Source organism: Lissotriton helveticus, chromosome 9, assembly GCF_964261635.1.
Source record: "Lissotriton helveticus chromosome 9, aLisHel1.1, whole genome shotgun sequence".
Taxonomy (NCBI): Eukaryota; Metazoa; Chordata; class Amphibia; order Caudata; family Salamandridae; genus Lissotriton; species Lissotriton helveticus.
This window is the reverse complement of record NC_136070.1, coordinates 236,121,251-236,143,822: the sequence shown is the minus strand read 5'-3', so window position 1 is coordinate 236,143,822 and position 22,572 is coordinate 236,121,251. Positions and strand designations below refer to the sequence as shown.

Genomic DNA, 22,572 nt, shown 5'->3' with positions numbered 1-22,572 from the left:
TCCTGTCACTGAAATACCCGCTCTGCTGTAATCAGGCGTTGAAGCACACCTAGGGGTTTATTAGGATGGCGGGCGGGCTTTGCCCGCCCGCCACTCTTTTGGTAATGTGGACCGCCCGCCTACAGGGCGGGGGTCCCGATTTTGGCATTAAATGTAAATGTAAATGTACAGGAATTTATATAGCGCAAATCACCAAGCGGTTTCTAAGCGCTTGCTTAGGGAACCCGTCCTGGTATTCCCCTGTGAGATAACCCCGGCAGGGTATCCACAAGGTGAAAGCCAGGCATCCCGCCGCGAGGGGCCGTTGTGGAGATTAAGCAAGCTATTGCCCAGAGTCGCAGAGTGTGAACCCGTGAATCAAGTAGGCACCGGAGCGAGAATTGTCGAGTCCATGGACATTTTAGGACTCAAGACCCCGCCGAGGATGCGCCTGCTACACAGGGGGGGCGCATCCTGTATATTTACCATTGCGGCGGGCGGAGCTGAAATCTCCGCCTGCCGCAATGGTAAAAATGAACGTTTTGCATTTCAAAGCACAACATGACAGGCACCGCGCGGTGCCTGCCATGTTGCACTTTGAAATGCGGGGGGGTACCATAGGTACCCCTCATGTGCACCCCTCAAGCCCGGACTCCCAGGGGGCCCGCAAGGGGCCCCCGCAGGGAGTCTCCACATGCCTTTTTGTGGCGGCATTGCCGCCACGGAAAAGCATTTGAAAATGCCCATAGTAATATGGCGGGCGGTGTCTAACAGACACCGCCACCATGTAACTCATTGTCCGCCCCGGCCGCAAGGCGACCGGGGCGGAAAACAGGCGGGCGGTGTTTGACACCGCCGCGGTCCCCCCCGCCATCCAAATATGGCGGGTGGCCACCGCCAGCCTGGCGGAGGAAATACGCCCGACATCGTAATGACCCCCTAAGTATGCACTCGGCACCCTATGTGGAAACCCAATGAGGGTTTCCTATATGTTTAGTCTATAATGCTATTAGGGATGCTAAACACTGCTGGTGTACACCTTTACATAATTTGGAATTTCAAAAAGATGACTACAAGAGACTCTAGCAGAGTGATGGTTATGCATTATAAACAGTCTTAAATAAATACATCAATGAAACACAGCTGCATTAAGCAATGATGTGCAATGGGAATCCATGAATATTTTATTTTGTTGTATATGCCGAAAGCATTGGGAATTAGAGCCTGTTAACCAATGTTTGACATGTTTACTTGCTACTGTCTCTTTTATGAAGTTTTTTCTAAACAATTTTCATTTTGTAGAAAAAAATGACATTTAAGTTTATGTGTTGAGCAACAAACATCTTGTTCCTCCCTTCACTATGGATTTTAAACATATTGTGGAGTTATTTCTGAATCAAGACGTTTCGAAATGCTCAATTCATGACAATATACTAACTGTTCACTGCCACCGATATAGTAAAGCACTCTATGAAACTTATCAACAAGTGATTATTAATAGCAAATGTATCTTTCAAGTAAATTGATAGTTTTTTCACTTTTTGAAAAAGTAAAATGCAAGTAGATGTTTTTATTAGAGCACAAACTAGATGAAAGGGGGCGTCTTTTATAGCATTATAGCCCGCCGTAGTGGGCTATACCGGCTATTAAAGGCCCGCTCCATCGTTAAAGGCCTGAGCCGAAGACGAGGGAGCGGGACTTTAATAGCTGGTATAGCCCAGCTACGAAGTGTTTTAAGGCTATTAGAACATTCTGCCACTACAGGGCAGAATGTTCTAACAAATTGGATTGGGAAAATACTCTCCCAACTGCTTGTTGATGAGAGTGTTGTGACATCACAACTGAACTACCCTCTGTGTGCTACAATCAGACGTTATACAGTAATTAGTCATTTTTAAGAGAGGCACCAGAGAGGTACCTGCAATTACTGGATCTTAGCGCAAGTGAGTCGCTGGAGAGAATACTCCATAGTAATTTAGAGGAATGGGAATACGGGGAATAGACTCTTTTTCATTGAATCAGATACTCTTTCTGTGGGGCGAGTCAATAATTCATGGTGCATCAGCAATAACCCTACTGGCTAGAAAGAGTCTGACCAGTAAGAGAAAACCCACTCTCCTGCCATTAACATGTCCCAAAGGCCTACCCCTATTGGTAGCAGTAGTCGCGCCCTTGGTTTTATATATAGCTACCATTTTCTTAATGGGTCGGCTACCAAGTTTAGAGGCAAACTTAAAAATCCCCTGGGAGACCCTACTCATTTTGGCTCTAGTATTCAATACATGCTATATCCATGAGCCATTGCAGGCAAATATAATCCCCAAGTAGCAAAAAGAATTTAAAGAGACTATTGGGTTGCTGTCAGTAAGGAAGGTTCTGCACAGTTTCCTCATTTGACCACATACCATGGTGAATGTTTTAGTTTTGTTGACCAAATACATTCATAAGTCTCTGCATGCCCACCGGTGTTCTTTCTAGAAGGTACTGCATCATCTGCATAACGCAGCACTGGTATTGGGTGTCTCCCAGCCTTAGGCACATCAGCCTGCAGTGACTGTAAATGGCTGTCCACACCCGTTATTGCTGGATTCAGATAATACAATGCTTAATAAATTAGTTTGAGATTATTTTGAACACTTTATTATATTTTTAATGTGTCTATTTTGCATTGGTTTATTGTGGTGTGTCAATGATTTGTGCTGATGTGATTTATTTAAATTGCCAATAAACCTTTAATAACTAAAAAGAACATAGATGTTGAGATTGTAATGACAAGCAGAGATTAAGAGCAACAATCACTTACAGTGGTCCATGACTTGGGAGGTTGTGGTCTGATGTCGCTAAAGAAAAAACAAGGGTCTGTGAAGGAAAAAAACGTACTTTAGAGAAAATAAAATAAGGAACAGGAACCGTAATCATTCAACTGTGGCGATGTATTTATCAGTAATAACATAACCCTGGATGTAGCACAGGGACTGTGTGCTTATTTGTATCCCTATTACCTGACAGGAGCTGTGAACACAAACTCACACCGCAGCAAAGAATTATACCTCTGGTAAGATTTAAATGATGTCAACCTAGTTACATTTGATTATTTTTACAGCAGAAAACAGGATAGTGAAATGTCTCTTTGCTGTTTAATGCTAAGGTAGCATGTAATACCTCAGTGTAATTATTGATATTTGTATAAATGTGCAGAAGAAATTCGATTTAGTGGCTAAATTATAGTCTCAGACAGAAATAGGAAAACTTGAATTATATTCCCACAAATGATCTTAATCAGATTGTGTGAACCTGGACGATCACTGTATCTCACATCTTGTCTTCCTTTATCTCAGTACAAGCGCCTAACTACTTTTACTAGGCGCCAAACAACCAATGTGCATCGGTGATGTTACTAGGATCCCACTCAGAAACCATCTGACTGCTACACGAGGCCAAAGATAGGAAGATAATGTCCTCATGTGACAAAGGATATGAACCCTCTGGAGTATGGAGAAGTTAGCTAATGAGATGGAAAATGGGGAAAGACAATTTTGGAAATTGTGGAGACCAGTATTTGGGTTTTTGGCAAAGGGCTGCAGTGGTGGAGCATGTCAGAGGAGATGCCAAGCCCTTAGATTGATAGATGACAAGAAGCAACACGAGTGGACCGAGCACTCCAGACTCTAGTGATGAGGTGAAAATATTAGATTAAAGGAATGACAATATTTTTTTATTAATTACTGTGGCAGCAACCCAACTGTATCTATTTACAAATTCACATAATTACAAATATGCCAATAAAAATCATTAAAAATTACAAAGGGCCTGAAAGGGTTAATTTCACAACCGGGTGTAGTGCCAGCAGTTACGTTCTTCTTTTTCCATCTGTTGTTACGAATTTCTTTTCATAAAACACTTGGGGTTGTCTTGTTCCTCCAGCCACATATATGTTCTTTTAGGCACAAAGTTCTAACTTCAAAAATCAACTTTTTGCCAAGATAAATATTTCGAAAACATGCTAACGAGTACTACGTACGCCTAAATTATGCATGCACCTACATATATGCAAGTAAATCAAGCCATTGAAACGCGCGACCTGCTTGAAACATGCACCCACATCACAGAATTTCCACCACACAACCACATTCCCGAGCTCATCTCTTACCTGAATGGAGGGTCAGTCAGGAATCTGAAAACGTTGGCGAAAGTTTGTTATTTATATAGAGCGCTGGCTATGGGTGTGCGCCCCTTGGGCAAGACCCCGCCCTATCAAAGGCAGTTTGAGTCATTTAATGCAGGCAGGTGATGGCACAGCACATCAGGATGAGCCAGAAATAAACGGTTAAATGAATGCAATGGAGAATAATTGTGATTATTTTTAATTATAATAATTATGTTCATCTTTCTGGATCTGAGGTTGTACCATACACAGAGAGCAGATCATAGCGCAGGATCTCACTGCCGCCCAAGCAATAAACCAGAGGAAGGCATCACCAGCTGCAGACTTTCAAGGTCGTGACCCTCCCTCGTCTGTGTCAGTGCTCCTTTCATGAAAAATGCTGCATGAATCGTCAGGGCACTATACAGTATTATTAAGGCAGAAAATGAATGCCACTCCCTTGGTGGTATTTTAAAAAAAGATCTGAGCAATTGTTAAAAGAGCAGAATGAAGCATCTAATCGCTGCCTCATTCTGTTTCTGTATTTAGTCATCTACAGATTCCTGTTGATTCACTCAAAATATTGTTTGTGACTGAATGAAACGCCCCTTGCAGACAATAACACATATATTCTATATATAACACATATATAGAATTATACAAGACAGGCAGCAGTGAATTACGAGGATTTTTTAATCGAGGCATTTTCGGGATTTTCTCAATGACATGAAATAGACGAGAGCGAAGGTCGAGTTGTCGATGATGTCACTCAGAACCACAAGGTAAAAAACATCATCGTAATCCACTTTGTACCCATCTTTAAAATTAGATTTTGTAAGGCCTCCAAGATCATCAGCCTCTGATTTTAAGTACTACGCAGGGGCAGAGGATTGGTAGGGGAGCTGTATGTAACATGGCTGCTCCTCCCTGCCCTAGATCCAACAAAAAAAAAAACATGGTCTCCAGCCACCCGACCCCACCACTCTCTCTCACTTTCCATCCATCTTCTCCAAAAGGGGTGAAACCCTACTTTCTACTGCTGCTCTGACAGGTTCTTGAAAAGTCCACCCAGAGCAGCCTGGACTTCTTTTATGGCATAGCAACAGTTGTTAACAAACAAGTTCTGTTACTCACCCTTGATACATTATGGCTGTGAGTTACTGGGTTTAGAATCCATTCATTCATTCATGCTAATGAATGCTGAACAGCTAGTGAATGCATTTTTTTGTGGATTGGACAATTACTTGATCAAAACATCCTCATCACAAGTAATCTTGGAAGATATCGTTGATGCAGCAAAACGTGAGGTGGTACCCCAGGACTGGTAAACATCCTTTACAATGCAACTGTTACAACGAAGTACCTTTACGACGCAACCATTACAACGCAACTTTTACAACGACTTGCGCTGGGGTGCGCTCTACGATAGGGAAAAGTTTTCAACACCTTCCCTACTCTCCACGGGGACGTGGAGTTGGAATAGTAAATTAAACTATTCACTATCCAGCGCCCCCCAACGCAAGTCGTTGTAAAAGTTGCGTTGTAAAACTTGCGTCGTAAAGGCATGCGTTGTAATAGCATGCGTTGTAATGTCATACATCCCCCAGGACTAGGCAATAAAAAAGCTGTCATGCCTTCACACAATAACAAGCACCCACACTTGTGTGTGGGTTCTATATGATTTAGATTGAAATCAAACTTGATGAAACCACTCCTGACAACGAACTGGTTTCTGCAAATTTTTCACCTTCTATAGCATTCACCAGGTTCACAAAATCAATCTTATGTTTTTCTCCTCAGATTCTTTCTTTTTTTCCAGCCCATCTTCAATCATCCTCTTGTTTCGTTCTACCTGTTCCCCCACACCTTGCATCAATCCTTCAAGCTCACGCCAGTCCCCTACTCATCCTCTACTGGTCTCTCTGCCTCCGATTTTTTTTTCTTTTCACAGGGGGTTCCTCTGTGCACCTCAATAAACTTCTTTTACATTTTATGATATAATATGCTCTCCCTCATCCCCTAGCCGTCTACCCACCTAGCTGTTAACCTACCTGACTACATCTGCAATACCAGTGTGGCTATGGCCCCCGGTCCACCTGTTTTTTATGTGTGCCTGCCAGATTCCTACTACCATTTCCGCTCCCTTTTTTTCCTTTTAGTACTTACCATGTCTCAGTTTTCCCTTTCATCTTATTTTGAAAAAAAGAAACATTTATTTTTACAATTTCAAATACTTTAGGAATTGCAAGTTTTTTTGTTTGTTTTTATACATTGGACCTTTATACATTGGACCTTTGATTTTATCTGGGGTTCAGTATAAAGTTTCCACAAAAAATATTAGGCTAGTGTGAAAATGCTATTTTGTCTTCATGATAACTCAATTTAACAGTTTTTTCAGTAGTCTCGTTTTGTCAGGTTGCTGCTTTCCACTTTGGAAATTCATCTTAATGAGGTAGAGTAATAAGTTGCAGTGGACAAAGCATTCATAAGAGTCCAAACCTCCATCTTTAAAAACTAAATACAAATATTACTTCAAATGTGTGCATAATTTTGATTAATATTATCTGAATGAACTCTAAGCAAGCACACAACCAAAGAAATGCTTTGTATTAAAGTCACTGGGATTTTTTTGATGAGTTTGTAAAGAAATAATAACTAATCTATGATAAAAAGAGGGAAAACAAAATGCTTTAAAAATGTTTCAGCAAGTGGATCTGCAGGTAGGAAATGGAAGGTGGCTACAGTTGTACACTATCACAGTTCATTAGCCACATCAGTCCAAGCATATGATTGCACAAATCAGTAATGATTATCTGAGGAATACCTGAACCACCACCTCCCACTCCACGTACCCACCAAACAACTCTGCTTCGCCGAACTGGCCTTCACCACCATTCCTCGGATCTGTAATACCAGGACCAAAGGGAGATCCTTCTCCTATCTCGCTGCCAAACCCTGGAACACCATGCTTCTCCACCTCAGGCTATCCCCGTTGCGAACCCAATTTTGGAAGGATCTCAAGACCTGTCTCTTCGACTGAACCTCAGTGCCCATCCCGACCTGCAGCTTGTCCCTCCCCCCACCCCAGCGCCTTGAGACCCTCTCAGGTGAGTAGGCGAGCTTAACAATTACTGATTGATGACCATATGAACTATACATCATAAAAACAGACAAAAAGTGCATTCTGGTCAGTGTTACAAAAAAGGAGCGACAGGGGCTGAATAATACAGTGTGTCTGAAGACAGTCCAAATAGATTAAAGGACAAAAGCCCTCACCCATCCTGAGGTGTCATGCTTCATTATAGGTGTTTAAATAATTAAGTGGCATCAGAGGAAAGAGATTGGTAAAAAATACATCCTGGTGGACCTATATAATTGTATTTTTGTCCCCAATAGTTAGTGGTTAAAAAAATTGGGTATTGTTCAATCCAATATAAACCATCAAGATATTTCCGCCTACAGAAAACCGTTGCCACCCGGGTAGAGGCATTTATTAGGACCAGAGATTCCATTCTGCAAGAAAACTGATAAAGGAAAAAAAGAATAATATGGATACATACAACGAATGGTGCTCAATTCACTGGCAGCTGGACCTGTAGCAATCAGGAAAAAAAACACACATAAAAGGACATAAACTAACTGGTGCACAAACAAAAGTGGTGAATCTCAGAGTACGGTGGTTGCATACACCCAGTGCCATGCAGCAAATGTGAATAGGGGGCCTGCATTGAAACATGACACCATCCTTGTAACTGGCAGCAAAAAAAGACAATGGGGGATACTTTCATATCATTTCACATTGGGTTTGAGCCTCAACGTAGCCATTAAAATGAAAAAAACGTAACAGTTTAGTATAACAAAACTGCTGCGTATCCTGGGAATTGGGCACTGGTCTGCAAGGATTTGCAGGCACATGCATCAAACGATTTTGCGATCGCAAGCGGTGCGAATCGCAAAAATCGTCCGTTTGCGATCGCAAAATCCTCATTTGAAATGCATGAAGGGTCAAGGCCCTCGCAATTTAAGAATTCGCAAATATTTGCGAATTCTCAAATTGCGATTGCATTTAAGGAATCGCATTTTGCGATTCCTTAAATGCAATGCATGAAACATTAAAATATTTTTATTTCGCATTTAAGGGGAGCAAATTACCATGGGGTTGAACCGCATGGTAATTTGCGAAAACTTTGAAAAATGCACTTTTGTTCATTTTTCAAAGTTTCATGTTGTGCCCACACATGCCCTAAGGGCATGTGTGGTACAAAAGGGGGTGGTGATGGACGGAGCATCTGAACCAATCAAACACTCACACCCAGTCAAAACATCTGGGTTTGATCCATCGCCGTTCTTTAGCCCACTCTGCCGCCCCAGTTCAGACATGGCTATATGCAAATCAGTCTGACCCTGCGCCTCATGGGAACAGTCCAGCCTGAACCGCCAAGCAATCCCTTCCCTGGACTGGAAACAAGCTACCGAGGACCGGTTTCTGGCATTCCAGCCGTCTTCAGCCCGGCTTGCTTGAATCCAGTGGCAAAGTGAGCAAGGGACTCACGTCTGAGCATACCCTGGCGGCCAAAGCGGTACAAAAGGGGGTGGTGATGGACGGAGCATCTGAACCAATCAAACACTCACACCCAGTCAAAAGATCTGGGTTTGATCCATCACCGTTCTTTAGCCCACTCTGCCACACCAGTTCAGACATGGCTATATGCAAATCAGTCTGACCCTTTGCCTCATGGGAACAGTCCAGCCCGAACCGCCAAGCCATGCCTTCCCTGGACCGGAAACAAGCTACCGAGGACCGGTTTCTGGCATTCCAGCCGTCTTCAGCCCGGCTTGCTTGAATCCAGTGGCAAAGTGAGCAAGGGACTCACGTCTGAGCATACCCTGGCGGCCAAAGCGATACAAAAGGGGGTGGTGATGGACGGAGCATCTGAACCAATCAAACACTCACACCCAGTCAAAAGATCTGGGTTTGATCCATCACCGTTCTTTAGCCCACTCTGCCACCCCAGTTCAGACGTGGCTATATGCAAATCAGTCTGACCCTGTGCCTCATGGGAACAGTCCAGCCTGAACCGCCAAGCCATGCCTTCCCTGGACCGGAAACAAGCTACCGAGGACCGGTTTCTGGCATTCCAGCCGTCTTTAGCCCGGCTTGCTTGAATCCAGTGGCAAAGTGAGCAAGGGACTCACGTCTGAGCATACCCTGCCACACTTATGGCGGCCAAAGCGGTACAAAAGGGGGTGGTGATGGACGGAGCATCTAAACCAATCAAACACTCACACCCAGTCAAAAGATCTGGGTTTGATCCATCACCGTTCTTTAGCCCACTCTGCCACCCCAGTTCAGACATGGCTATATGCAAATTAGTCTGACCCTGTGCCTCATGGGAACAGTGAGCCCGAACCGCCAAGCCATGCCTTCCCTGGACCAGAAACAAGCTACCGAGGACCGGTTTCTGGCATTCCAGCCGTCTTCAGCCTGGCTTGCTTGAATCCAGTGGCAAAGGGAGCAAGGGACTCACGTCTGAGCATACCCTGCCACACTTATGGCGGCCAAAGCGGTACTAAAGGGGGTGGTGATGGACGGAGCATCTGAACCAATCAAACACTCACACCCAGTCAAAAGATCTGGGTTTGATCCATCACCGTTCTTTAGCCCACTCTGCCACCCCAGTTCAGACATGGCTGTATGCAAATCAGTCTGACCGTGTGCCTCATGGGAACAGTCCAGCCCGAACCGCCAAGCCATGCCTTCCCTGGACCGGAAACAAGCTACCGAGAACCGGTTTCTGGCATTCCAGCCGTCTTCAGCCCGGCTTGCTTGAATCCAGTGGCAAAGTGAGCAAGGGACTCACGTCTGAGCATACCCTGCCACACTTATGGCGGCCAAAGCGGTACAAAAGGGGGTGGTGATGGACGGAGCATCTAAACCAATCAAACACTCACACCCAGTCAAAAGATCTGGGTTTGATCCATCACCGTTCTTTAGCCCACTCTGCCACCCCAGTTCAGACATGGCTATATGCAAATTAGTCTGACCCTGTGCCTCATGGGAACAGTGAGCCCGAACCGCCAAGCCATGCCTTCCCTGGACCAGAAACAAGCTACCGAGGACCGGTTTCTGGCATTCCAGCCGTCTTCAGCCTGGCTTGCTTGAATCCAGTGGCAAAGGGAGCAAGGGACTCACGTCTGAGCATACCCTGCCACACTTATGGCGGCCAAAGCGGTACTAAAGGGGGTGGTGATGGACGGAGCATCTGAACCAATCAAACACTCACACCCAGTCAAAAGATCTGGGTTTGATCCATCACCGTTCTTTAGCCCACTCTGCCACCCCAGTTCAGACATGGCTGTATGCAAATCAGTCTGACCGTGTGCCTCATGGGAACAGTCCAGCCCGAACCGCCAAGCCATGCCTTCCCTGGACCGGAAACAAGCTACCGAGGACCGGTTTCTGGCATTCCAGCCGTCTTCAGCCCGGCTTGCTTGAATCCAGTGGCAAAGTGAGCAAGGGACTCACGTCTGAGCATACCCTGCCACACTTATGGCGGCCAAAGCGGTACAGAAGGGGGTGGTGATGGACGGAGCATCTAAACCAATCAAACACTCACACCCAGTCAAAAGATCTGGGTTTGATCCATCACCGTTCTTTAGCCCACTCTGCCACCCCAGTTCAGACATGGCTGTATGCAAATCAGTCTGACCGTGTGCCTCATGGGAACAGTCCAGCCCGAACCGCCAAGCCATGCCTTCCCTGGACCAGAAACAAGCTACCGAGGACCGGTTTCTGGCATTCCAGCCGTCTTCAGCCTGGCTTGCTTGAATCCAGTGGCAAAGGGAGCAAGGGACTCACGTCTGAGCATACCCTGCCACACTTATGGCGGCCAAAGCGGTACAAAAGGGGGTGGTGATGGACGGAGCATCTGAACCAATCAAACACTCACACCCAGTCAAAAGATCTGGGTTTGATCCATCCCCGTTCTTTAGCCCACTCTGCCACCCCAGTTCAGACATGGCTATATGCAAATCAGTCTGACCCTGTGCCTCATGGGAGCAGTCCACCCCGAACCGCCATATGTGCACAGATTGATTTCAGGGGTGTAACAGGGTGTCCTGTGGACACCCCTGCACCCTTGAAATCGCATTTTCAATTTGCGATTCGCTAATTGCCAATCGCAAATTGAGAATTTCTTCCCATTCATTCCTATGGGCCTCTAGGCCCATAGGAATGAATGGGGAGGTATTCTTTAATTGCGACTCGCAATTAAGGAATAATAAGAAATCGCACATTTTTTAGCAATTTCTTGATTGCATTTTGCAATTCCTTAATTGCGGTTCCTTATTTTTCGCAATTAAGGAATCGCAAAATGCAATATTGATGCATGTGCCTGTTGATTCTTAACACACGGTTGCAGGGATTTAGTTCAATGCACCATTACTGAGTAAGGAATTCCAGGTTACTGTAGCCCCAAACAACACACTGAACCTTCCTGCAGGCACAGTGGCATTGCTTTTTGGGTTACTAACAGTCCTTCAAGTTGTTCAGGGAAGTACTGGTAATTCAGAACCAATTCCGTTCTTAGAACAGCACATTCAAACATTGCACTAAGAAAAGACACTATGGGCCCGTTTCACAAAGGTAAACTTAGACGTTTGGTCTAAATTTAGACCAAACATTTAAATTTACAGCTTTGGAAATGTATAAAGGGCGTTTCTGGGTGCTATCTTTATATCCACACTCGGGGCACAGATCTGCCTCGAGTGCAGACATAAAGCTATTACTTGTAAACCCCCTTTGTGAGCTCCAAAAGTCGTAAACTTAAAGACGTTTGGTCTAGGTTTAGACCAAACGTCTAAGTTTACCTTAATGAATTGGGCCCATTATATTTAACCCCTTCGACGCTCATGACGAGCTGGGCTCGTCATGCAGTAGCCTCCTGCTACGCTCATGACGAGCCCAGCTCGTCATGTAAAGTGCATCTGCTGCTTTTCCAGCACAGGGGAAAAATCCCCATAGCGTTCAAGGTGTTAAAGAGTTTATTTTAACTGTTTCTTGCTGTTCCTTAGTACATGAAAATTAACCACACAGAGTATAATTTAAAAAGCATTTATGCATGCCGCAAGCAGCGAGAATAACATGAACAGTTCTAAAATGCTAGCAGCCTACCACCCTGAAGTTATTTCTATGCACTGCACTATGAGAACATAAAATAGCTCACATAAGAAAATGCTACAAGGACAGATTGGTAACACTAATAATATACCCCAGCACACGTAAGTTTAAAAGATGTTTTCAGATGTTATTAACACACAAAACAATAAACCAATCAGTAGCTCAACTGTTCCCAAGCCAACACGTGTTTCGTCGCCTCAGTAAGTTTGTACATGCGACTTGTTCACGGCTGAACGGTTTCACAGTTTTGCAGTTTTTAATGCAGCGATAATTCCAGGCCACATATATTCATGTGGCGTGAGGTGAACTCCAAAAGTTAAAGTTAATCCTGCCGGGCAAGTGTAGGTTCGGTTTACAGCATATAAGCTCCCGACTTTGAAACAAGGAAAAGCCGCCGTTCCGCGTACTCGTGCCCCACGCCGGTCTGCTCGAGTACGCGGTACGGCGGCTTTTTCGCTGTTAAACTGGTGTAAAAGCCTCAGCACAACGATATTAATCAATTGCGGTAAACATTATACATGTCTATATCTCCTGTGTTAAATTCTCCCATAAACAATGCTTTCCCTCTAAAGAGCGTTACATAACGCTCCCAAATTATGTTACCAAGTCAACTATTTCTAACTTCAGCCTAAGTTCGCCAATACTTCATGACTATTGAGTGTTAAACAAACCCACTAAACAACATAATATTCGGTAATCCCTCATACCTCCATTCTTCGAGTCAAAACTTCCACTCTTTTCCTGTGAGCGGGTCATTTCACTCTCATATTTAATTCGGCTCATTTTTTTAACTTCATAACCACTCCCACCTAATTAGCCGTTTGTTTCGAGCCACCTGTTCGGACGTCCCCAAGAAATACAACTCCCATGAATCACCATATCAGTTAGTCAAACCTTCCCAGATCAATTCATTACCCCCATTAATTCTCAAGTGTGGAACCACCCTAGGTAACTAAATCGAATACACCGCCCTTCCCTGTTTTGTTTAAAATGCAACGCTTATGTAACACCCTCATTACCCATGGCTTGATTGTCAAACATGATACGATGAAAAAAATCAACATATATATGATGGAACAAGTCAACATCAATAGTTCAGACATAACAGTATGTAAAAGTCCAAGATGTAAGTCCCCGTAGCTGAAAGTCTTTAATTTCCAAGAGATGTGAAATGCATAAAATGTTCAGTTCTATGGTGTTTTCCGGTTTTTTTCTCCGGTTTCATTGTAATCCTTGGGTGCTGGGTCATTTAGATGGGCCGGCCCAGTAAAAATGAAAATACGTAGATTCTGTTTGTGCTTTGTAGGGGGCTCATCTTTCTGGGGTTTTGTTGTTCCTCCATGTCTTTTCAAGTCATATGTTGGCACAGTTTGTGATCCAGCTGTGGAGGTTGTGTGCTGCGGTGTGTGTGTCTGACGTAGTTGGTGATGGGGTGCTGACGAGGGCAGAGGTGAACTTGTCTTCGGTGACTTTGTTCCAGCTTCAGCGGGGAGGCGGTGGGCGTGCTAGTGTACGGTGTTTTTTTTGAAGGAAAAGTGGATGCAGTTGTGATCTGTCCAGAGGAGTTCTCTGGTGTGGCTGTAGGATACATTGTTTCCTCCGGTGAAGACGGGGTCAAGTGTGCGTCCTGCCAGGTGCGTGGGGCAGTGACTAGTTGTTTCAGTTCTATGTTGGCAAAGTTTTCAAGGAGGGTGGCGGCGTTTGAGTTGTCATGGTTATCTAGGTGGAAGTTCAGGTCTCCGAGTAGGATGTAGTCTGTGGACGCGAGGATGTGGGGTGCGATGCAGTCGGTGATGGCATCGGTAAAGGGAACGCGAGGCCGGGCAGCCTGAAGATTAGGGTTCCGTGGAGAGTCATTTTGGGGTTGGTCTGGATCTGGAGGTAGAAGCGCTCCATGAGGGTCGTAGTGTTATCCCGGAGGGTCGTCATTGTGTTAGGCTACCACCCACCTGAAAACCAGGTTGTTCCATTGGGGAGATACAATGCTGAATCCCAATACCCCCAAGACCCTGCCTTTGAAAAAGTGATTAAAACACTCTGTGCCAAGGGAGAATCCCAGAGGAAAGGGGACTCGGACAAAATAAAAAAAAAGGGAAAAGATACTGCGACCTCTGGTTCATAGTACTTCTGGTGCACTGACAAGCTTCTACCTTCAGCTTCGTTTTGACACTATTTCGTGACACTGTGCTTTTCTTTAAACAATAAACAAGATATAAGTATTAAATACTGGATTCAGATTACTCATATATCAACTAGTGAATATTATCAAGATACGTTCAATGCCTTCTATTATTTATTAACCCTGGGCGGAGTTCGTGGAGTCGCGCTACACGAAGTTCCGCAAAGTGGTAAAAACACTCACGAGCTTCGCGTAGCTCTGCAAGCATGTGGGGTCGCTTGTTGTGTCCGTATGCAACGCGTTTTTTTTCTGTTCAGGAACGCTGTTTGCGTTCTCGTTGGGAAATATCACACAAACTTGCCCATGCGGTCACCAATGGGCGCGGCCATCTTGTTTTATCACTTGTCCCGCCCGGTCGCAATGCTTATTTCCTGTTCCTGGTCATGTATTGCGTGCTCCCACCCATTTGCGATGCAATGCTTTTTGTGTGCTCTGGGGGGAAATATCGCACAAACTTGCCCATGCGGTCGCAATTGGGTGCGACCATCCTGTTTTTTACTCTATTGCCATGGTTCTAGGCCTGCTTTTCAATCCTTTGCTTCTGTACACTTTTTTAAAATCTTTTTTATTTATTATCTATCTCTCTATTTTCCTGATACTATATTTTGATTTTTTTCTACTTTTTGTGACTTTTTCTACTACTACTACTACTACTTTTTCACTCTTTTTCAATAACTTGCTTTTTTCATTTCTTTTACTAACTTTTCTAATTCCTCCCTTTTTTCTGCCCCCCCTGAGTCCCAGTACCATGGCCAAGGGAGAGGGCAAGGCCAAGGGCAAGGCTACTCGTAGCCGCAGACTTGGCCGTCTTCCCTGTGTAAGGCGGCGCCCACAAGGATTGCAGGCTAGGGACATCTTCACCGCGGCGGAGGTGGCTGCACTTGTTCTTTTTGTACAGTGCCACCTTCCCTTAACCCAAGGAGCAGGCTTCCGGCCTAGGTCCAGTTACGGGCTCCGGGAGCCTCGCCAGCGGTGGGGGAAGGTGTGCCGGGCAGTGTTTCGCTGCTCTGGTGTCCAGCGCATTAATACTAACCTGACGCACCGGTGGTCCGATATCCTGGACCGGGAGCAGGACCTGCTAGGTGTGGAGATCCATGGGCTTGGTGAGTAGCTATTTAATATTACTACTTTGTGTTCTTCTGCTCTGTGTTATATATTATGAATATTTTTTTTTTCCGAACAGCAAGAATGCTGCTGCTTGCATTGCAGGTAAATTCCGTTTAAAAATCTTCTGTGATTGTTATGACACCGGTGCTCGGTGCTACTAAACTTACTTGTCTGCAACTTTGTGCTTGCTTGGCCTGATTATGTAAGAGTTTACTTTAGAGAACTTATGTTAGGTAATGCTAGAGAGACTCTAGTCCTTCCTTTGGTCTTCTGCCACTAAGAAGAGATAGTGGTGGATTGATATGTTTAGTTACTTAGCTCTGGTTCGTAGAAGGGAATTTTCCGTCTGTTATGAGAAAAATGGTGCACGTTAGTATAATGCAAGCATTTCTCAGTCATGCCAAAAAGTGTAGCATGTTATGGCTAAGCAATACGGACTGACCAGAACTCCATAACAAAGTGGCTTGTTTTTCGACTTTGTACGCAGCGCTCAGACAGTAGCAGTATGAGCTCATGTGGGCTCAAAGGTGTCATACACAACAAGCTGCGAGGTAAAGTGTGCCAAAATAAAAGATACAAAGCTAAAATGGTTGCTTGGCTCAGGCTAACTTAGCAAAGACTAGAATGACCCTAGGGATCATCTAACACTACTAGTGTATACTCTACTCTAGTACCCTATTTGTACTAATGATTTACGTTGTATATGTATGCATTAACTTTTTTACAATCTTGCTGGTAGAAAAGAATAAATGGGGGAGGTGTATATGGCATCTAAAAATTGTGTAACGTTTTTTCTAGGCGTACTACCGACCACCAGTTTTGGGGCCAGCCGAGATAGCGACAAGGCCACTTTGGAGGGAGCAAGAGATGCGGCAGCTGCAGGGGTGAGTCAACAGCAGTGGCGGGCGGTGGTAAGTTATATTCCTTACTTATTGACATTACACTCTCTGCAAGGGTGTTCACTGTACTGTTGAGACTTAGTAATAAGAAGTTGTTGTGAACAACTGTTGAAGAAGAGTCCCTTTACTTACCATTAGCAATAGCATTAGCGGCGGGAGTTGAGTAACCAATGGCCTGTTCTATCTGACTTCAACTCAGCTGTGAAAGTTTTATGGAGAAGACTAAGAGTCAGATAAGATGACCTTGATGGATGTGTTGAACGAAAAGGGAAAGAAGGGTGGAAGGGTGGAAGGAGGAAGGACAGGCGAGATGGAATATTTATGACTGGCATAGCAGGATACTTGGGATGCATACATAGGTGGCTGACAGGAATTAGATGCATGGGTGGTTGAAGGATGGGTGGAAGGTGAAAGAAAAGATGCCTGCCTGGGTGGGTGAAACTGTATGGGTGGATAGCAAGAGTCCTCTGGGGTGTTTGGGTCAAACTCAAAGCCAAGACAAGCAAGGAAGGACGCATGGGTGGTGGTTTAAAAAAACAAGAATAAATGTTTGTTGTTGGTGAAACAAACTAAGATTTTTTGAGAAATTAAGAAGAATGATGGATGACTACTTTGAATGGTTGGATGTCTGGATGGTATTCATCATAGATAGCATAGGTGGAGACTGCCACTGGATGAAGAGTCTTAGTTTGAAGAGAATGCAAAAAAAAACGTGCCAGAGTAGCAAAACCAAGGAGAATAGAAGTTTTATTTCTCAGAATACTGCCTTGACTCAAGCACAGCATATATAGTGTGTATGTATGTAGTTATAAAGCGCTTTCCTCTGACTCCAAGGACCACTCCCTACCTATGTTAATTTATTTTTGACCAGCCTGCCATTGGTGGCCCATCGGCTAGTTACACAATCAATCAAAACAAAGTACCTCATGTCGTTCCACATATAAGCAATGATCATTGGATCAGATATCATCTGCCATTTTGTAGTAGTCAGGGCAGGGTGAAAGTGAAATTGAGCAGTTGCCCTTGATGTAAGAGGATGGCCTGTGCCACCCTAATAGAAAATATGAGCTTCCCACCTGCAGATAGTAGTAAATAAAATTAACATCAGCCTGCATCATGACTCTAGTATGTTTGTCTTGGGTGCAAGCTGACTGAGCTGGTATGCCGGCTACAACGAGGTTACGTAATTTCGCTAAACAAGAGCAAAGAAGAAGACTGGTGTACTGTCTACTCAAGTCCATAGTGCTAGTATAATGCCTGATACTCCCACAAATGTTAGAGGCCTAGAAAGTTGGAGGATAAATGCATATCACAAATGTTATGTACTGTGCTTGCTAGTGCTACTGTGCCACTATGTGTTGAATTAATTTAGTATTACTGTTTTGCTGAGAGTATTGGTTACAAGAGTCTTTTTTTCTTTCTTGATATAGCTCCAACTTCCCAAGCAAAAAAACCAACCAGGAAGGAGTTGGCAGCTATGGCCCGGTGCCGGAAGCTGGAGGCTATCTGCCAAGAATACGGGCGGCTGGTGATTCTGGCAGAGGAGGAGGCGCCTCCTCCAATGCCCTGGGCCCCAGCCAGGCCCCTCCAGTGGTACAACGCCGCGGTCAGGCAGCCGTCACACACAGCACTATTACATCCAGCACTGCTGCCCCCTCCTGTGGATACAACTGCAGGGCATATACACACCGCATGCTCCTTAAGTATGGGCCGAAAATCCGTTCTGAGCACTGCTTGGTAATCAATGAGTATGTCTTTGCACAGGGTTCTACTATGAAAGACATCAGGCTAGAGTTGGAGGAATGGAAGCTAGTTAAAAGCCTGACAGACAGGCTTTGTCCTATTGTGGTCTTCACGCGTGAAGTCAGCAGCGAGGACTGTACTTTGGGCAAAGATATCCCATTGTTGCGCATGCTAGAGCACCAACTGAAGGCAGTGTCTTCAACGTTCAAAGGTGAGACTGACAAGCAAGACACATATCAGTTGTCTGTGAGATTATTAACCCGCCTAGTTGTCAATGAAAGGCTTAAAAAAATACATACAGAACAAAATTACATTTCTGCCACTATTCTGGATCCACGGTACAAAAAGACAGTGGCCAGCAAATCATTCATTCCTTTTAATGAAGCAGATGTTTCAAAGTACAAACATTGGCTAGCTCTGTCAGCCACTCGGTATGAAAAAGAGCGGCTGAAAATTGAAGGAACCACCTCAAGTACTACTGAATCAGCAGGCCATCCGGCGTCAAGTTCCACTTCTGAATCTGTGGCCGAAGGCAGTCACTTTCCCTCACAGCCGTTAATGACACCAGCAACCGTATCATCATCCTCACCTGCACCAGGCCCAGCCATAATATTGTCGGAAGCGGATTGGCTAACTCATCAAGGGTTTGCTCGTTCCAGTGATGCAAAGGCCACCGATGGTACGCAAAGTGGAGCACCCCTGGAGAACCTTGATTGGATGGTGCAGGCCTATCTGGATGACCCAACAGAGGTCTTCGTTAATCAGAACCCATTGCTGTATTGGTATGGGAAAAGGCCTCTATGGCCACTGATCACCAACCTGGCTCTAAATTATTTGTCTTGCCCACTCGCGAGCGTGTCTTCTGAACGTGTTTTCAGTGCTGCTGGTGCCATTGTAACTTCAAAAAGGACCCGCCTCTCGCCCAAAAATGTTGAGAGGTTAACAATGATCAAGATGAATCAGCACTTCATACCACCAGATTACAAAATACGTGAATGCACGCAGGAAGAAGAAGACACCGACTTAGGTGACAGAAGTTCTTCTCTGTTAGCTGATGTACTCCCGTCTCAAATCACAGAGTTTGAGGACGAGCTCTACTTCCCTGACACCGAGGCCTGAAAATTACTTCCTTTTTTTCGTTCTTATTCACTTTCTTTGTTTTGCAACTTTTACCACAACAAAACTCTAATCACCTAATCACAACAAATCCATCAGCAGCACTGTCTTCATTTTATTATTTCCTTATTGATTTGAAGGTGCCGCTGTCTGCATTCCTGAGGTTCACAAGTTCACAACTCAGTCATGCTCCTCTATCCTCCTCCTCCAGACTCCCGCTATCCATTTCCCTCAAGGCAGATGGCTGGATTACGCAGAATCAAGAAACTTTGGCTTCATAGTTGAGTCCCCTCAAGTGGGACTGGAATTACTGACTACATGCTAATTGCTGACAGTTATTTCTGAAATTGACAGGAGAGGCTGCCCTGTGGCCCTTTAAGAACAAGATGGGGACAAAAAGTGGAACAGGTAATGAATAATGAGAAGATGGCATGGTATGCAGTGGACAGCAATGGCTGTCTGGCTCTGATGAAAGCAATTGCTGTTTGTTTGTTGTGCATGAAATGAATCATATGTCTTTTGTTATTATTTAATCTTTTACACACTAAATGTAACTCAAGTCTACTTTTTTTACCTTGTTTAATTCAAATTGTACTTCAACTGCAGGGGCCACTACGTTGCATTTTCCAATATGCTAAATGTCCTTGGACTCACTGTTTGCCAATACACCATGATGATGATGAGTGTTGATGATCAAAGTTAAATAATATATATTTTTTCTTTATAGTCACTCACTGGAATGGATGGATCATCATCGTCAGTTTACGGAAGAACTATGGCCAATTCGTGAGTGGCAAACAGGTAAACCAGTCAACAACAACTACTACAGTAGAACTACATGTCTGTCTAGTCGTGGTATGGAGTGGTCGAGCCAGTGTAGTGTTGTTATGCCAGAGTCCAGACAGCAGTTCATGTAAAATTGCGACTATGTGGCTTGCTGCATACAATTAGATATGCTTTGTCTTTCTGTGTCAAAGAGGTATGCTACATCAGGTTGCTTCACTCAGTTGTGCCTGCCTTGACCATCTGCATGGCCCTGGCCTCCTGTGTGCTAATTACTATCCTTGAAAAGGAGACTCAGAGTACGCACTTTAGAAACGATGCTTGTATGTCATACTGTCGGCTCTGAAACTGAAAGTGTTATTTTTGCACTACACAGCGTACCTTATTATTTTTCTCCGTGGTGTTTTAATATCACTTCCTGTTTTTCCAGCAACAATTACAGGCCAGCTTTTACCCTTTGCGATGGGAAAAACGATTAACTCAGGCTTACCATTAGCGATCTGCAATTCCGCATCCGCCAGGCAGGCAGTGGACAGTGTGTCTGGTCACCAAGATTGATCGACGGAGCGTCAGATGGAATGGAGGATGCTGGATGCATGCAACTTCCCAAATTCAACAGGACATCTACAACATACAGTTACAGTATCCTCTTCACTTCTCCTTATATTTTAAATAATGTTATTGTTATGAACTTCTGTGAATGTGACTCTGTGCATTTGTTTGCTCTCTGCTTCAAATTCATCCCTCCAGCCATTGTTTAGCTTTTTCTTTGCTATTTGTAAAACTAATTTAATGTACTAAGTATTTATTCTCTCTCAGGGCAGATAGGCAAGTGAAATTGCGTAAGTACTGCAGCCCTGTACTGTCACATTGTTTCTTCATAGTTAGTAAGTTGTAGAAAGTACTAGTTAGTTTTCAGTAATCTAACCATCCATTTAGCAAACAACGTCATGCATGCAGTAGTGCATGCACTTCCTTTATGTCCCTTAAAAGATTTATGGATATCTTTGTATCCGAAGATTTGTTTATCTTCATTTGTTGTTTGCCCATGCTGTGTTTATTTTCCTCTCTCCATAAAACCTTCCCAAAAAACCCCATTCCCATCCAATTTTCAAACCCTAACCCTCTTCCCCCGGGCTGTGTGGTTTCATTGAGGTGTGACTAAATGACAACAATAATTCCACACACTTGCTGGAGGATAAGGTCAAAGCAACAGAAAAATCATTCAAATCAGAATTTCCTGTGCGCCATCGTGGATTGATCATCAACAACATCCTCCTCCTACACGTGACAAATCGAATGCTTAATGCTTTTACGCTGCTGTGTCCTTCACCTTCAATACTATTTCTTATAGTAGCCATACTCCATGCAACTAGTACTGATATTTTGAATACTTTAGCACTGCTTAGGCTACAATTTATGGAACTGTTCTCTACCATACTATCTATCGTACTGTTCTAATGCTACGCTCAGGCCACTCAATGTTTCTTTTCTTTTTTTTTCATATGCTGCTACTGCCAGTGTGTACCACTACTACTACCAGCACAACAATGACATTTCATCCGTCCAGGATTCCATACCCAACCTTAATCACCATTTGCCATGCAGCCAACCCTGTGCCTAGCCCTATACTTAAACACAAATCACAGGTAAGATAAGCATTTTGGGGAGGTAGAATAATGGGCTAGGACTCAGAGGAGAGGAGAGACTGATAGTAGTACTAGTAAAGTACTAGTAGGGCAATTGAATTAACTAACTCTGTTAGTGGCACTTTTGTACATTTTCGGACGTTTCGATAATTCATGCTGGTAAGTTTGAGGAAACCAAACGTACAGTAACCCCCGCCCACCACCCCACAAATTAATATGAACGCGTATACTATGTTTAAGTATGTAAAATAAATAAATATATTTTCCCTAACAAAAATAAACTATTGAAAAGACCCAACTTACCCCCCTCCCTAACCCCAACCAATGTCCAAATGTCCTTCAAAACTCCCTTTGAATCCCCAACGCCCAATTCCCATCCACCCAACAGTCTTTAAAAAAGGGGCAAGGGACAGTCACTTCTTCCGGTGGTGTCCTGTGGACAGGTGGTCCCGCATCTCTTTGTGGAGGTCCCGGAGCTGGAGCTGGAGCTTAACAACCACGCGCTCCAGGGAGTCCACTCTCCGGCGGAGGCGGTGCTGACGTGCCATCCAGACTCTGGGGGGGCAGCTGCTGGTGTCTTCTTAGCTGCTCCATCGCAGCGGGAGGCTTTCGGGCCACAGCGCCGTACCGCTGGAGGCTGCTGGCTGGTGGACCCGGGGGCACTGGAGGAGGATGCAGCTGTTGCCGTCTCCTCCTCCTGCTTCCGAGCCACCATCTGCCGATATTCGGCACAAATGGCCTCCAGTTTCCGGGCCCTGGCCCGGAGAGCCATCTCCTTTCGGGTGAGCTTTTGT

General features: G+C 44.5%; 1 protein-coding gene across 1 annotated transcript in view; it reads right to left on the bottom strand.

Moving 5' to 3' along the window:
• LOC144783161 (uncharacterized) overlaps positions 1-13,085 on the bottom strand; it is a 41,703-nt gene extending 28,618 nt beyond the window's left edge. The window contains exons 1-2 of the mRNA XM_078662286.1: positions 13,010-13,085; positions 2,783-2,838 (exon numbers count right to left, since the gene is read on the bottom strand). Coding sequence (XP_078518412.1) covers positions 2,783-2,838; positions 13,010-13,085 — 132 coding nt within the window. The remainder of the gene's footprint in view (positions 1-2,782; positions 2,839-13,009) is intronic.
• Between the last annotated feature and the right edge of the window lie 9,487 nt (positions 13,086-22,572).